General features: G+C 39.9%; 1 protein-coding gene across 1 annotated transcript; it reads right to left on the bottom strand.

Annotated features, from left to right (window-relative positions):
* Positions 1-2,586: 2,586 nt before the first annotated feature.
* slc66a1 (solute carrier family 66 member 1) lies at positions 2,587-16,673 on the bottom strand. Its single transcript, XM_086027644.1, has 8 exons — positions 16,478-16,673; positions 15,501-15,694; positions 15,287-15,416; positions 13,693-13,780; positions 12,568-12,719; positions 10,570-10,662; positions 6,199-6,384; positions 2,587-4,309 (listed from the first exon to the last, which is right to left on the bottom strand). The coding sequence occupies exons 2-8, from the start codon at positions 15,689-15,691 to the stop codon at positions 4,223-4,225; spliced, it is 927 nt and encodes a 308-aa protein (XP_085883770.1). The 5' UTR covers positions 15,692-15,694; positions 16,478-16,673; the 3' UTR covers positions 2,587-4,222.
* Positions 16,674-17,907: the final 1,234 nt, after the last annotated feature.

Below are 17,907 nucleotides of genomic sequence, written 5' to 3'. Positions count from 1 at the left end.
TTGTAGATCATAACATGTCCACATTTGAGGGAAACATGGTGAACTTTCACCTTGTTGGAAACACTACGGATGTGTGACACTTATGTGTGTTTGTGGATGTGTGTGTGTGTGTGCGTGTGTTTCTGCTTCTTTGTATACTCTACATAATACGTGTGCATATACGCGTGCGTCTGTGTGTGTGTGCATCGACGTCTATTACACTGTTGTACACTACAGCCAACATGGAAAAGTGTGTAATGATGATTTCATATTTTGATCGTTAATATATTAATATCGTTTCCCTTTTACAGAAAATCATTTGGGTTCATCGTTATTAAAGGTTTCAGAAATAACCCGTGTTTTTTTTTTTTTTTTATGAATGAATATTTCATTTTGTAGTGTATATAACAGTGCAATTTGTTTTATTTCCTATCTTTGAGTAAATCGTTTTTTTCAGGCTTTAACAAAGAAGCCTCGAGTCATGTGTTCATACCCTTGAAATGCATTCAATAAATGTATTTCATAATATTATTTAAATGTGTTGACGTTTTCTTCTAGTATCATATGTAACCCACCCCCTTATAAATATACCTTTGACTTGACCTTTGGCTTTTGGGGGCGGGCGGGAACTTCATTTAATTTATCAGCTATAAAGCTGTTATTACATATTGAATAATCGGTCATGTTAACAGATCACGAACATATATTTACGTAAATTGCATTTCGAAACATCAGCATGCAGGCCTTGCAACATGTGGTCGCCCGTGTGTGCGTGCATGTGTGTACATAAGAGTGTTCTCCATATATATATATATATATATATATATACATATATATATATATATATAAATAAACCCTTTAAAGAAATACTTGATCAGATGGCTTTTGGGAAGCTTTTACAAACAAGCGCTGCTAATTAATTATTTACTGTGTGCGTGTGTGTGTACGTGTGTGTTTGTGTGTGTGTGCTTGTTGTGACAAAACCTTGGGAGTGTGTTTACTTTTCCTTTTGTTTATCGCTCATCTGTTTGTGCTGCAGTTAATATTGGACAGAAGTTGGACTTCAAAAAGGAAATCCTCCTCCTCTGCCTTCGGCCGGCGCAGAGGATGAGTGGAGGTCCATGGTGGGTAGGGAAAAAAGGACCAGCAACCCCTCGAGCCCCCCCTCCACTCCACCCAGAAGTCTGGCTTGTCAAATCTCAGCGTGACATGTGGCGTGCCCATTCAGGACGTCATCTGTCGATTTGGAGAGCGCCCAACCAAAGTTTGCTCCACGCTGAGGTCGCTGCGCAAACACAAAGCGACGCTGCACCATCGTGTACAACAAATAAATCACGGCGGACCTTTGAGTCACCTGCAGTGATGGCCAGAGCTTCTTCAGTCCAGCTGATGGTGGTGGTTTTCCTTCTTTCCAGTGCGTGATTTATAGTTAATACAGAGCAGCGATTGAATTATGAGATCATCGTTTTTTGTAGTTATAGCTAAGGAAGAATTTAACGCCTTCATCCAATGATATCTCCATTTGAAAAGTGGGCTCCTTCTACTGGTACATGAGAGAATTGCTGCCAAAGTACCGTTCAGTTCTATTTATTACTTGTAAATCAATCATGTTATTTGCGGTTGTAATGTGTCGCCATGGATCTAGGAGAGGTGTCACCCTGTTGGAACTCCGCCCTGACAGCCAACGCTCGCTCGCTAGAGTGACCAGATCCGAACTCACCAGATGTGGGACAGGGAGTCTGCTTGTGGGGGACAATGTGGAACGCAGCTGACGCTCGCGACGGGCACCAAAAATGCATATGACACAGCTTGTCAACTGTTCAGTAACATATAATATAATAAACCGTAAGAAAATAACAATTATAGATCTACAAATAAAAACACAGAACACAGAATTGCAGTTGAAATCATCGGCACTTACAAAAATACAACACAAACTGCTAGTAAAAAGGTAAAGGGGCGGAGCCAGAAGGTGGCTAATGGGTGGGCCTGGAAAAATCCGGGTGGGCCTGAATATTTCTCTCACTGAGCACAATCCTCCTGTCCTGAAACATCGTAACTGAATAATATGAAGTTCAGATCCTCCTTAGACAACCACAATTATGCCATTCTTAAATATTCAACACAATAAAAAACACAACAAAACACAAATTCAAAAATATTGTCATAATAATTTACAAAAAATGTAAGTTTTTTTTTTTTTCATGAATCTCACCGGGTGGGCAGTCTGCCCCCCACACACACACACACGCACACAACGTACGAGACCCGGAACCATAATAGCCTCCACTGTGTTGTCTGCTCTCAGCACACAGGCGTTTAATAAAAAACATAATTTTAGACGCACGTTTGAAAATTGGTGCCTGCCGATCAGACATGCGGGACAGCGAGTCAATTTGCGCGCAAATCGGGACATATGGTCACCCTATCGCTCGCCCATGGGAGCTGAAAAAGAATGAGAAGGAGGATGCTCGGTAAACAGACACAACAGCATTCATTGCACAAATCTAACCGTTTGCACAGCAAAGTGATGTGAGGACACAACACGAGCATCAGTCGTGACACACTCACAGCATAAACCAACAGATAAATTCAGCACTCCATAAATCATGTTTGTTTTTATTTATTTTTATCATTGCTGGTTGGCCTTGAGTGTTTAGTGAGGAAACATGACGATAGCTGCGACCCCCAATCAGCGAGTTAAGTCCAACACTGATTTCAGAACATGACAATGTGCTTATCAGGAGGAGGAACGTAAACAACTGGGAACTTCGCAAAAACGTCATCATATCCACCAGATGGCACTGTTCTTTCCTTGCAAAATGCATGTGTACAGCTACTCAGAATAGTAGGCGTGCTTAAGAATGCAAAGCTTGCAATGTCTGGTTTCCTGTTCTCTTTGAATCCAATGAACCCAATCTGAATACTGTAATTCTAGATAAAATTGCATTTATACATTCAGGTTACAACAAGCCCAAAACAAATTTGCCACAAAACACTGAAAAACAGTAGTGTGAAATCAGACTCACAGGGACAGACAAAACCAATTTGAGCCTGCACCACAAAAAACAAAAAAAAAACAAAGCAAAAGCAAAGGAAAAGCTAGTGATCTGAAGGACCTGTGCATGAAAACACCACTTTGCCACATTAAAACATATGCAGTATTATCTACAATTATTTATTTTATTTGGGGGGGACTCACAAGATTTCTCACCAGTTTGTATTGGCTGAAAGCATCTCATTAAGAAATTCCCACTAGAGTTGTTTATAAATTGATTCTGTTCATCCTTGGTGATGGATGAGCGCTTCCCCTCACTGACTCCTAAAATCTGGCCAGAATAATCTCTTTGCCACTGTTTCACAACCATGCACACAAACACACACAGAAGCCTCATTTTCACCTTGACCCAACACCCGAAGTGGGTGGGCTCTTACAGTTTGCGTGTGTGGTTGCTTAGTGGCAAAGTGCATGTTTGAAGAGGTCACTGTGAGGCTGCTTATGAAGGGAAAACACAAAAAACAAGGACAATCCTTCATTACATTCATCTCAAAATAAAAGAAAATGAACAGCAGTAGGCAGAAATAAATTGTTTCTATTCTATTTTATTCATTTTCGTTAACAGTACACTGACCCAATGACACTTTTTCCCCAAAGTACAAAATGTGTGCAAAAATTATGTGAGAATGCTGAGTAAAACTATAAATTGAACGTGCATGATATAGTGTATGAGTTTATGTGGTATGTGCGTCATCACCAGTGCAAATAAAACTGGTCATGGTGTCTGTATTTAAAAACGAAGTACAACGTAAAAAGAAACAATGGAACTAAAATGAAAATGTGTTTAAAATACACAAAAACAAAAGCACCACTTTTTTTCCCCCCCAGAATCCGGGGCTTCATAGAAATGTAGAATTTCTACACTTAAAAGGCAGAAAAACAACCACGAAAGTAAAGATTCAAATTACAGTTGTACTGTAAACGAGACCAGAGAGCTTCATGCAGCAGCGTTTGGAAACTTCGTAGCGAGAAAAACAACGCTTCGACAAGCTAATTCTTCGCCATTCCCTTTATAACCTCTCCAGAAATATGCATAATCCGCCTGCACTATTTAAAACAACATCTACCTGAAAAAAGGGAGTGAAATAAATACAACTGTACAATTAAAAAAAATGAAATGTGTTTATCCCGATTTGAAGATTTTTGGGAGGCATTGAATGGCAGAGGAGTGGTTTGGGGAACGTTCTAGCTCCCCAACAGAGGCTCCGTCTCCGAGGTGCTGACGTCCAGCCTGTCTGCAGCTTTGCGATAGCTAATGAACTGCACGGAGATCTGAAGCACAGCGTTAAAGATGAAACGCTAAGAGAACCAGAGTGAACACAAAGACAACAATGCTGTTTTCAAGTCTCCTAAAGCGTGCCTGTAATGTTAGAAGAAATAAAAGCATTTTGTCCTCATAACAACAGCACTTCTCAAAGTGAAGTTATGTGGGCTCACTTCTAGTCCTTCTCGAACAATCACTGAATTAAAGTTTTTTTTATAGTTTTTTCTCAAGTCACCGGACTTGCATTTGTGAATTTGCTGTTAAGTACAATTCAGTTGTATTTAACATTAAAGGATAATACTTTACATTCGAGAAGTGTTTGTTTTTCAAATATTTACTTAGGTACAAATCTTGATTAATTTATGTGCAACACATTCTAGTTGACTCATTAAGTACAGTTTTTTCATTTTCCTGTAATAAAGCGCAGTGTTATTACAGTGTAATCCAATTAAGGATGCGGCTATCAAAATTTTTTAAATCGATTATTCTACCATTATCCCATCGATTAATGGGCTAAAAAGGACTTTGCATGAAACAACAAATATGCACATGAGATGCAAATACTATTGTTGTCCACTTTGGGTTGCCATTCTCACATCTGGTCACTGGTCTACAGCAAATTTGAATAAGAGATGGCTTTATGTGTACTTATTTTTGATGCTGATTAAAAAAAAAAAGGCTTTACATTTTTCCAGCACATTGGGTTCTTTAGATACTTTCATTTTTTTAAATTATCATCATTATTGTTATTATTATTGCGATGCAAAAAAAAAAAAAAATTCTAGAAGTTTGTTGGTAAAAATGTGTTGACCAGTGTTATGTCTGTGCCTTTGAGTGTGTGTGGCTTTAAAAAGTGGGACGTACCCTGGTGAGTAAATGAGAATGTAGAGTTGTCTGTCATGAGCTCAGGATAGTGGTTGGCTTTTACCTAACTAGAATCCAATCTGCGTGTTAAGGCCCTGATAAAAAAGACGCTGGCCAACAGTGCAGACGCTTACCCCTTGTAGCGTCGGGCCGGCTGTCGGCACGTCACGCTGGAGGAATACGCCGCAACGACAGACAGCGACACTGACCATTAAAGTACCTTCTGCGCATGCATAAAATGGAATACTCTTCCATACCATCGGCGGCGGTAGTCACCATTTCTCATGGTTAGAAAACTCCAACCGGAAAGCTGATGGCCGGGGGCGGATTATAAAAACGTAAACATTGAATTCAGCTCTATTCTTCGCTCACGATGAACTCCCACGCGAAGTAAACCATCATGTTCTTGACATGGTATTGTGAAATACTTACATTGTCAACCCTCGCTCTTGTACTTGTAAGAAGATTAAGACAGCAGAAGCGTGCTCACTGTTTTTCCGCATTCGTCACTTCCCGTTGATGCTCTGAGCGCTGATTTGATAGCTAACAGCCAATCAGAGTGACCAAATGTCACGACTGGCGACGCCGATTCAACATACGTAAACGCCCCCGAGACACTTACAGACGGGTTACGACACCACGACGGTGCCCACTACATCAAACAGACGGCACCACAACGCTTCACGACCTCCGACGTCGGTTTGGTCCATCAGGGCCTTTAAACGCTTGGCTGTTAGTTGTGGCCGTTACAACACACAAGACACTTTGTACTTTATCTTCTATCTATAAAGGATCCCAAACCTTTCGCACACACTACACTGACTTACTACAAAATGGAGATGTGTCAGTGACCATTCTCAGTCGAACTCGCTCTCCATATTGGTTGGAAAGCGTTGCAAATACAATCATGGCGGCAAGAGGGGTGAGTGAGTGTTTGGATATTTGCTATTGTGTGCGCACACAGTCACAAGACCGCACTCTGAAATGTAGCAAGTACACGCTGACGGCTGGAAGCGAGGCCACGAAAGGATACAAAGAGGTCCAAGACGAGCGTTCCGAGACTTCCGATGAGCCAGGGCAGGTGATGGATCACGTAGCTGTTCTCTCCTTGACCCTGGTCAGGGTTCTTCAGCAGCACGCTCAGGCCGTATGTAGTGTTTCCGAGGATTACCAGAGCAAACAGGAAGAAAGACACCCCTTCGGTTGACTTCCTCTTGAACTGTGAAGAGAAGTCAGAGTTGAACATATTCAATCACTATCACATGCAAGAGTCAATGGGCCTCCTTTCTTGTGATTGCCACTCCTCCAGGGTGCTGACATATTTTGGGAAACAGCATTATTTCACTGGCAGACATTTTCAGACCCTCTTTTGCCCTAATGTTTGAAAAAATTTGAAAAAAATATAAATAAGTTCCTGGAATTGAATGGCTGGACTGCGAAAAGACAAGTAAATTCATCAACGGCAGTGAACGAAATTAATACGAGACTCACTATACTTTACGTCGATAGACATTGAACATAGGGGTGGGCGATTTGACGATATTAGATCGTTAAGGACTTTAACGTGTTGACGATCTCATAAAGCCGAAAGATCGTTTGATCGTCTACAGGGCACATTCTATACAGTTTAGCTCTATGGCGGCTCAAAGCCGCTGATGCATACCCGACCAACCAATCACAGCACGGACAGTGCACCGTACGTGACACTCCCCGCCTCCCTGTTTGTATAGCGGGTAGGGGTATTACGGTACACGTGGGCGCATTTTAATACGTTTCGGTATGGCATGTTCGGTTTGGTCCACTTGAGTTCGGTTTGGTCGATGTATTAGAGCGAGCTTACGCACGGGGGCTACTGACATTTGCATGCGGTAGAAGAGGGTAGCGGCACAAAAGAGAGAGCCAGAAAAGAGCCAGAGCTCAAAGGTCCCCCCGTACACTGCGGTCTCCCATTTGGGAACATTCTGGCTTTCCTGTTCCGAAAGGTGCGTGGAGGCGTCCCAAAGTTGTGTGTCGACATTGCTACATGAGATTGGCGGCTATGTTGCAGATCTAGCACGTCTAACATGCACAGTCGGATGGACTGTGAATGTTTCTTAAATGAGGGAGCAAAAAGGTCAAACTTAAATAGAGAGATTTATCATATTGTAGTGTCTTCTAGGAACACGCCATCAGACGTAGTTTAATCATCACGTTTTTATTAATCCGAGTACAACTGCTCGCGCTCTTCTTTCTCCGCTGCTCCACTCATTTGCCGTACGATGTATTCATGAACCTCGGAAACACACAAATCCAACCACAACACAACACAATTTGTTACAATATGCTGTGCAATATTCAAAGATTTCAATGCCTGAAAAGTGTATACAATTTTATAAAGACTTTTTAAAGTTACTGTATTTTTTTCATTTTAAAAATAGTTTTATTGATATAGTTAGCAATACTTGTAACTGAGGGCGGCACGGTGTTTGACTGGTTATCACGTCCGCCTCACAGTTCAGAGGTCGTGGGTTCGATCCCGGCCCCGGCCTCCCTGTGTGGACTTTGCATATTCTCCCCGTGCCTGCGTGGTTTTCTCCGGGTACTCCGGTTTCCTCCCACATACCAAAAACATGCATGGTAGGTTACTTGGACACTCTAAATTGCCCCTAGGTGTGATTGGGAGTGCAGATGTTTGTTTGTCCTTGTGTGCCCTGCGATTGGCTGGCAACCAATTCGGGGTGTCCCCCGCCTACTGCCCGAAGACTGCTGGGATAGGCTGCAGCACTCCCGTGACCCTTGTGAGGATGAGCGGTATAGATAATGAATGAATGAATGAATGAATAACTGTAACTGTTATTGTATGTATTTTTTTTCATCACAAAAAGTGTAATGTGTAAAGTGTAATGACAACTTGTCTTTAACTTGAATACTTAGATGTGTCATAGTCATAGGCTATTGCTGTTGAGTATTTAAAGATTTCAGTGTCTTAATAATTTACAAAATTAAGAGACCTTTATTGTTAGTGTATTTTTTATTTTGGTGTAATTGCTTAGAATATCACCCGAATGGTTTGCTTTTATTTATTTATTTTAAAAAGTGTACCATTTACTTTCAAAATAAACATTTTTTTTTTTTAAATCTGTTTTTTGGACCGAAAATATACCGAACCGAAGTTTCGAAAAAAACGAACCAAAATATGATTTAGCGTACCGTTACACCCCTAATAGCGGGAAGCTATAGCGGAAAGTTGAAGCGGAGTTGGTCCCGAAAAGAAACTCCACATCCACAGTGCCGATTTGGTTTGGCTTTTCCTCGGAGGAGAAAGCGCAAACCAGTTATTTGCAAAGTTTGCAGGGACTCGGTTTGGACGTCAGATGGCAACACGACAAACCTGTTTAATCACTTGCGGAGATGGCACCCAAAAAACTACGCCAACAGCCAAAACAAATGGCGATCAGACACATGGTAGCCGGAGGCAGCCGCTAGCTCCAAGCTAACACAACACACGGTAACACAGTCATTTTACAAGGGCACTCCATATGAAAAAACAAGCAAGCAGTGTAAAGAAGTAACTGAGGCAGTGACTTACTACCTTGCTGAAGACATGATTCCCATTAAAACAGTGGAAAACGAGGGCTTTAAAAGACTCTTCAAAGTACTAGACCCGCCTTACGAGCTGTGTTTTTATGTTTCCGTTACATTACCTTTTATGTTTACATTCACTGCACATTTTGATAAAAAATTGGCACTATTCAAATTAAAACCTCTTCAGAAAGTTTAGCTGGCTTAAAATATCTTTGTTTTTTCTTTTAGGGTTTAATATACATTTTATAAATCTTTTATGTTTAAAATAAGGAAAATGGTCAAAAATGTGCAAATTAGTCTAAAAACGATGTAAAAAAAAAAAAAAAGAATCATGATAAAATAATGATTGTGATTTTATTTTTAAAAAATCGTGATGCGATATTTTTGCCATATCGCCCACCACTAATTGAACCAGACCTACAAAGGTGTCAAACTCAAGGCCCGTGGGCCAGATGTGACCCGCTAAGTCATTTGACAGTATGTGGCCCGCGAATGCTTTTTTTTCCCCATGAATTCTGTTCAAAACTAGCCATAAAAATAGTACCCCATTATATGAAGCAATTCTTAGTGTTACCACACAGCACACTTAAGGCAAAAAGCAGCTCAGCTTCTGGCCAGCAGACATCACTGCTAGCCATATTTCAAGCAGCATTAAAACAGCAACAAGTGACTAGCCATTATTAGGGTGTCAATGGAATGCACAATGTTCAGACTGTTACTGGTGCACTTGTCTGCATTCTTCATTTCCTTCAGTCAACCCAAACACGACATCACAACTGCTCACAACGACCAATCACGGCTCACCTGTTATCTGAATCTGAGCCGTGATTGGTCGTTGTGAACAGTTGTGATGTCATTTTCAGTTGACAGAAGACAAAATGGCCGCCCCAGAGATGGCTAAAAACAAGTGGATTAACACTTATTCCACAAACGCAATATTAATCAGAATGCCGTGTTTCAACTAGTGGGCCTACATAGAACATATTCTTAAAGAAAAAAGTTTGGGTTGACTTCCCTTTAAGAGTGACTTGACTTTGCAAAAGAGAAACTATTTAATCCGTTGATGCTTCATTTTCAATGTCCTTAGATCTGTCCTGTTTACACAAAAGATAAGCTGTTTGTTTTGCATGTTTTCCCTTTACTGAACAGAACGTGAAGTAATGTGTTACCCTGAGAGCAAACCAGAAGTACGATGTGGCCAGCGTCAAGCAAGTTTGACACCTCTACTTTACAATCCAACAGCCATTATCGCCGCACTAAACTCCTTTTAAAAGCCACGCAAAAAACAGAAACCGGTTCAAAGTGCCATCTTATATGACGTCATATTGCATGTGACTTTAGTTCAGCGAGCAAAGGATTACTCTTGCCTAAGTTTTGTTTTTACTTTTTTGTGAGAGAAAATATTCTGAGCATGAAAAGAAAAGGAATGCGAGACGGTAAGGATACACACAGGCCGTTAAATGCCATCGCTTGTTTTCAAAGTTTAGTGTTTTGTTTTCACAGTGGTTTCACAGTTTCACAGAAGCTGAGCCGTTACAGTTTGACCCCTGTGAACAATTACTTCAATTTCCATTATTTGCTATGGTAGAAAGTGTCCGAAGAGCTTCCCACAATGGATTTTACATGCACCTTTGAGGCACCACTATATTCAAGCAGTGATGAAGACAAGTTCCAAGCAGATATGTATTTACTGTACAGGATATTTACACAACATAATATGTTAGCGCGTGACTTAGAATATGTTTGCATCATCAAAGACAAGACAAGTTTATAATCATACGAGGAATGTTTAGTATGTAATGTAAATATGTACATGCAGAGCCCATGTTGTCATACTTACATTAGTGTAAATCTGAGGAAGTCTGGAAAACAGGTAGAGCACAGATGATACTGAGCCAATGGAGAATCCGATGATCTCTTTGGGGGTCAAGGACTGAAGGAAGAAAAATGAGAGAAGAGCAAGAACAAATTTTAAACTGTTATCACCTGGGATTCATCAAAGGCAGTTAGTTGCCTCACTTGATCAGCATTTTTCTTTTTCTTCACACAGAAGAAATTCCAGATCTGGATTTAAGTTCACCCTTCTATTAGCCATTACGATCCTTATTGTGAGCGCAACTAATTACAATAAGACCTGACAAGCTATAATGTAGTAATTCATAGATTTTTTTGCCAAATAACATCTAGATGAAACATGGTTTGACCTTAGTTTTGACAGAAATAATAGTTTTTAAACATTTTGAAAGAATTTCCATCTTGTGGTTTTCCCACGGTCATCAAAGCGTACACACAAAAAAATGCATGCAGATAGAGTTCAAAAGAAATCTTTTAAGAATGTTTTATAGGGTCCTACATTAACAAGCTCCTTTTTGGGATGGGGCCACCATGAGCCATGTTGTAGAGGCCCTCCCAGAAACGGCCCTATATATTCATGATATAATAACATAAGTTTCAATGATTATTTCATATTCAGCGTCTTTATACTGCATTACTTAAGCCTTTAAGAAAATGCTACTCCTGTTGGATTACTTTTTTTGCACGATATGTTTTTAACTATACAATTTAACAGAATATTAAACAGTTGACATTTTCTGGGCTTTATCTTGTTGTAGCTATTCCTTATGGAAGGCTTTAACGGGTGATCGGACGTTTTGATAGGCAATAAAAAGCTTTGATCGAATTATTCCGACCACCGCAGTTGTTGTGAACATAGCATTGTCTGCTGTGTGTGTGGAGTTTGCATCTTGTAATACTGTATATGCCATGAAAAGGTACCTCGCGCGGGGAGCATGGCCAAAAGTTTCAACACAACCAACTTCATCCCACATTTGAAGAACAAGCAATTGGGAGACTACGGCGAGTTTACGAGGCTCACTGCATTGAATAAAGTCAAGGCGGACACGGCGCAGTATAAGTGGCATTATTGCCACAGGGAGATTAAAAGATTAACAGTGACTTTTTTTTCTCATTGACAAATGCACAAGATAGTTTTTCTATGCACAAGACAATAAAGTTCCTGAGTCGTTTCAATTTAGAAACTCGTTGAATAGTTTATTCAAGTGAAGCCTGCATGTGACTATTTTTTCTACTTTGATTATATTCTGAACCATGCAATGTTTAAGTGGCATGTTATTTATTTGACTTTTTGCATAATTAAGTCTTTTGAGACTGCTGATTATTTTGATCTGTTAAAAACTGTGTTACTAAAAGCTGGTAAATTTAAGTTTTTCAGTTATCTTTGTGACTGAGTAATTGTTGTCTTGTGCCAGCAACGGTTTTGTATTTCTTCATGTTTTTGAAAATATATAGAGATTTTTGTCAAAATTACGGCAATAATATGGCTGTTTTTTTTCAGATATTGCATAATAGCAGTCACCATAAATAAATGGAAAAATATACAGATATTCCATGTGATCGGTATCGGCCGATCTCACTCATGCACGATTGGTATCGGTGTCATAAAACCTGATCAGAACATCCCTAATATAAACGTGTTGATTTCTGGCCCAACCAGCAACAGTGAACTTTGGGCGGCCCGACACAGTCATATAATGGCCCTGGGCCATCGGCCACTGTTCATCCAGAACCCTGTTTGGTCCATAATATTCCAAAACGATTTGTTTAAATCGCCCATCATGGTCTCATCAAATGTGGCAAATTTCATTTGGACTTGAAAGAATTTAACCCAAAGCGGATTTCTACAAAAAGTTCTTCCCGTAAGGAGCTGCACACTAAAAAAAACCTACGCTGATGAAAACAAGACATTATACTGTGGGTAACACAGAGGTCATAACTAAACATACAAAGTGGTACAAATTAACAAGCCTCTCATACTGACCGCGGCAACATCTGCACTGGAGAGCAGCGTACGGCCCCTGTATGCCGAGGGAATCGCTTCCTGTTGGGTCGCGTGCCACCCTGGAAGGTTGGCGAAGCTTGTAGTGATGCCCAGGACGCACGCCACACCCAGCACGTGCAAAACCCTCCTGTCTGGTGGAGAGCAGAACAGCTGAGTCAGTCGAGAGACATTTCAGCACATTCTTTCAAAAAAGGGCTGCAACGTCAGGACATCATCTTCCTGTGTGTGGAAGTGTGGCAAAGACTCAACTCTGCACAAATAAGTTCCCTAAAAATACGCCATCTTAACTAATGACTGTCCGTTTTGAAAACAGTACATAGTTGTAGAGTTATAATCATCTCTTACAAAAAGGCTCGACTTGGTTGTGGAAATTCACTCTTAATGAGTGGCCGGGTGCTCCAGAGACCCAAATATTTGTATACAAGCAATTAAAAACTATTTTACTTCCACAATATACCCTCTTTAAAATGATCAGGATTTTATTAGCTCAGTCAGCATGTATTTTTCAGCTCTGTTCTGGCTTGGATTTCTGTAAGTGTCACCTTCTAGCAGTATGGTCATTGACCATCTTTTAAGTTACAATTCATACAATCAATGGGCGGTTATATATGTATATAATTTATACGTTTACCGTAGCACATAAGCAGCAGCACATCAAATGTGCTATGCTATGTTATGGCATAATATAGCATAACAGTTGAGCTATGCTATGTTAATAGGATTACACATTGTCCTACAACAAAAGCTTTTTTTTTTAGAAGCTAATTTTGTAAAAAGTGAGTTAAGAGTTGGCTGCAAAATGAAATGGTTTGATTTGATAAAGAAGGAACAAAAATTATCGGTAAATGGAATGCACAATTGTGATTTTTAATCTGTTATTCTCGCACCGCTGACTCGGCAAAAGGACACCAACGTATTAAATTTATGTTTCAGACTCGTCTTACACACTTCCATAATTGTTTGGATGAAAGTAACTCAAAATTAAAAAGTCATTTTTCATACTATATGTAAATGTAGTATAAAACGCCTTTTAAAGTTAAAAATGCGCATTGATAAGAATTGTTATACTTGCTAAATGAGAAAAAATAAAAATAGCATACTCACTTTCGACCATTCTGTTCTTCATCTTGTAGTATAAATACATGGCCAACATCAACAAGTCCGCCAAAACATAATAAACTGCAGTGTATGTCTAAAGGAGGAAAGACACATGGCCACAAAAAGAAAATCAGACAGATGTGATGAGACCAAGATTCTACAATCAGCTAGCATGGTTAGCCAATGAGCCAATAATAATTCAGCTACATTCTTTAATCCGGCCCACCGACTGCTGTAATATTTCCAAAAACTGGTTGAATATACATTTATACCATTAAAGGGACAGTGTGTAGAATTTTTTTAGTTTTCTATGTTGTTCATTCATTTCAAATTGAGGCACTGTAGTGCGCATGCTTCAAATGCACGCGCTTCGAATTTAGGTCGTTGCATTTTATTAGTTCACCACTAGATGGCAAGTGCATTTCGCACACTGCACCTTTAAATACTTAGGGCATTCATTTGTTGAAAATAATACCAAAAAAAACTAATTTGCTTCTTATGTATTTCATCAAATAACATTAAATAATAAGAACAAAATCACACATTAAATTGAAAAATGAGAACATTTTGACTTTCCTTTTACCTCATCTACAAATGACCTTGCCATTCCGTCTATTTTAAAATCAAATGAGGGCTTTAAAAACAAAAGTTTTCCCACCCGATATAAAAGGACAATATTGTTGATGCAATCCAATTTGGATGATGTGAACCAATTAATCATCACTGATCAAGACACAGAGTTACAATAGGGTGATTAACAGCTCCACGTGGCGATCACTCATCAGGTCTTGAAAAATATCACTGAAACCTTTAAAGTCAAATGCTCCTTGAGACATACAGATTGGAATTAGAGCTTTCGGAGGGAAACTGGACCTCTTAAATCACACAAAACTTGAGAGTTTAAAATCGCTGTCAAGCATGAAATTCTGCAACTGTTTAGTAAGCATGAATGCATTAAACATGCACTTGTGCTTTCTTTTGCTTTTTTAGGAGACACTTATTCCAAAAGACTTAGCCGCCTCAACAAAAAGTGCTCAGAAAAGAACATGAGAGACGAATAATATAAACAAGTATGCAGACTTCACAGTCAAAGCACCATGCGTGCCCTCACTTAAAGACTGATCTTGAGTTTTTACCTTTACCACTGACGATAGTTAACATCTTTTTACACTTGTGTGACACTGAAGAATGTTTAAAAAATGTGAGATGAATCACCTTTGCAATACACCTTTGTCATTCATTATTTAAATTACAAACTGTACAATTTAATATTAACAGCGGTTAGCTTGTTTTTACACTTGTCCGACAGACAAATTGTCTTTGGTAAATAGACTTTCACTTGTAAAACATTTGATTTTCCAGTACAGAATTTTGATGGTGAGAGTTTGACACAGAAAGGAATTATTTTAACTTCCATTTTTTTCTATGGGACAAATAGTTTTGAAATCTGGATAAATTGGAGCCAGTCCAGCTTCCTGGGCCATAGTGTGTTCCACTTCAGAAGAGCCGTTACAATAGCAAATTGTCATTTTCACTAGACACAATGAATATTTTGTCACTTACACCACTCGTCGTAAGAAAAACAGAAGATCTTTTTCACCTGAAGCGGAAGCTGGTCTGCCAAAAAGGACCCCACCAGGTTGCAAGTGTCGCCTCCCAACCACAGCAGCAGAAACCAAATGGAGAGTGCTCTGTCCATATTCCCTGTTTTGCAGGAGCTGTAGTACTGCCTGTGATCAATCCAAACAAACATTATGTTGCATTCAGGTGAACGCTTATTTCCCTCCACAAGACTTAGATAAGGCAATACTTACGGCAGTGAGGACATCATAAAGCAGAGGATAGAGAGCAGGCCCAGGTAAACACTGGCCATGTCCCTTGCATCCTGAGCGCATTCTCCAAGACCTTCCCATACCCATTTGGACCCGTTGGGGCACAATGTCGTCAAGTTTCCACCCGCGGCCCATCCAAAAGGTACATTAGTGAGGACTCCGTCCTTCAACATATTCTACAGACAACAATAGTTGTGAAAATCAATCGTAAATGATTGGCTCCAAACTAGTAAACAACGTCTCGTCTAGCGCAGAGTTTCCCAACATTTATTGAGCCAAGGCACATATTTTACTTTTGAAAACTCTCAAGGGAAAGCATCAAGTAAAAATGTCACAAGAAGTAAACTGGAACTAATAATGACTCGTCTCGATTTACTAACAAATATAGGTTAAGTATGTGCCTATAGACTTGGTCTATATACAATATTCATCGCTGGAATAGGTGGCGGAACAAGATGGAATATTTGTCGAAAAATATTTTCGGGTGAACAAAATTAAATGCGGGGGTGGAGGGGGGGGGGGTGAACGTGAAATTAAATTTTAATCACTGTCCTACAGAAAATTCGCTCTATGTATATTATGTGTTCAAGTCAACCAATCTTTTTTTAATATCTTAACTTTTCAATCTAAATTGACATCAAATAGGCTCAATATTATGGACTTAATTAATAAAAGACGATTTCCAGTAATAACAAAATCGAAAGGACAAAAGTTAATCGCGTGACACCACAGCTGATTAGATCAACCGAGCCCTCAACTACGTGGAAACTGATTTAAAATGACACATCTAGCTACTCGCGTTTTGTGCAGTCAGCAGTTAACAAAATCAAATCTTAGCCACTTAGCTAGCTTCACATTAAGCAAGAAACAGGTGACTGAGTTTGCCTTCGTATGTCGCCTTGAAACACCAATAAAACATGTCAAGTGAAACTAAAATGAGTAATGAAAAGGTGTCTTGCCTGTACGTTAGCTGGACGGCGGATAATAAACCAGACGCACGACGAATGGATCTACAACTGTGCAGTGGCGAGCAAAAACAAGGAAGCAGATAACAAATAAACAAGCTCGCTGCGAGTTGATTGGCTACAGCGTTGTTCTCATGTGACGTAAAGTGGGCCAATGGCGAGGGCGAAAAACAAGAAGTCGTGCTCAACTCATGTCCGATTTATGATGGATGGAGGCGACAAGGTGGTCGACTGGTCTGGTTAGCGCTTCCGCCTCACAGCGCAGAGGTCTTGGGTTCGAACCCGGCCTTCCTGTGTGGAGTTTGCATGGTCTCCCCATGCCTTTGTGGGTTTTCTCCAGCTCCCACATTCCAAAAACATGCTTGGTAGGTTAATTGGACACTCTGACGGTTCAGGGTGTCCCCACCTACTGCCCGAAGACAGCTGGGGTAGCCTCCAGCAAGGCCGCGACCTTTGTGAGGATATAGAGAGAGAAAACGCTTTACAAAAATCTCAAATACTGTATATGTATGAAAACACATATACGGAGGCCTAAACATGACATGTGTTGAAAAATTCTATAGTGGCCACAGTTTTATGTACGCACAAAATGCTCATTTCATGTGCATACAAAATATACATTTATGGCCGCAAACTAACTGTGTATTGTGGAAAGCCTATATGGCCTCAGTTGGATTTTTATCCCATGTATTGTCTGGTGCTCCATGCACTTCTGGCTATACACATTTGAAATCCAATGGAAAATAAGTTTGGCGTTATACCGAGCATTCTTTCCTGTGCCATGTGACAATGTCAAATTATGCTGTGTTCTGTTCTTAACCTCAAAATGTTGCAATGTAATGAAGGCTTTGTGGGTCTGTTAAACAGGAAGGTAAGTCAAAAATGTGCTTTACAATTATATGTTCTATGTGTCCCCCACTGGTGTTCACTGTCTTCTGATTCATATTACGTTTGTGACCAATGAATTAAGGAGAAAAACGCACCCATTTTTTTAATCCATCTCACGGGTGGCCATTTTGCCACTTGATGTCGAATGAAAATAACATAACAATTCCTCAGGGCTCAGGTAACGACCAATCACGGCTCACCTGTTCTCTGCGTTTGGTCATGTGACATTTGCAAGAAAAACACGTGGATTTTGCTGCTGAATTCATATTCTATAAAGGCAATATTAATCAGGAGACCTTGTTTAGAATTGTGGGACCTCAAAGAACACATTACTGTTAAGAAACCTTTGACGTGACTTCCCCTTAAGGTGTAAGGGTTTGAGTAAGCGACATTTGTGTTGACTGCAGAACAAGCTCGTGTTAGGCTTTCCAAGTAAATGTCTCTTTGGGGAGGAGTGTCATAGCAAATGCTGCGGCACATGTCATGTACCAGCACACAAACATTTCACATAACCTTGTCACATATCCACCAACTTT

The sequence above is a fragment of the Filicampus tigris genome, chromosome 1 (genome assembly GCF_054856515.1).
Source record: "Filicampus tigris isolate MCC_2025a chromosome 1, RoL_Ftig_1.0, whole genome shotgun sequence".
NCBI lineage: Eukaryota > Metazoa > Chordata > Actinopteri > Syngnathiformes > Syngnathidae > Filicampus > Filicampus tigris.
The sequence above is the reverse complement of the archived record's forward strand: the minus strand, read 5'-3'. Positions and strand labels throughout refer to the sequence as shown.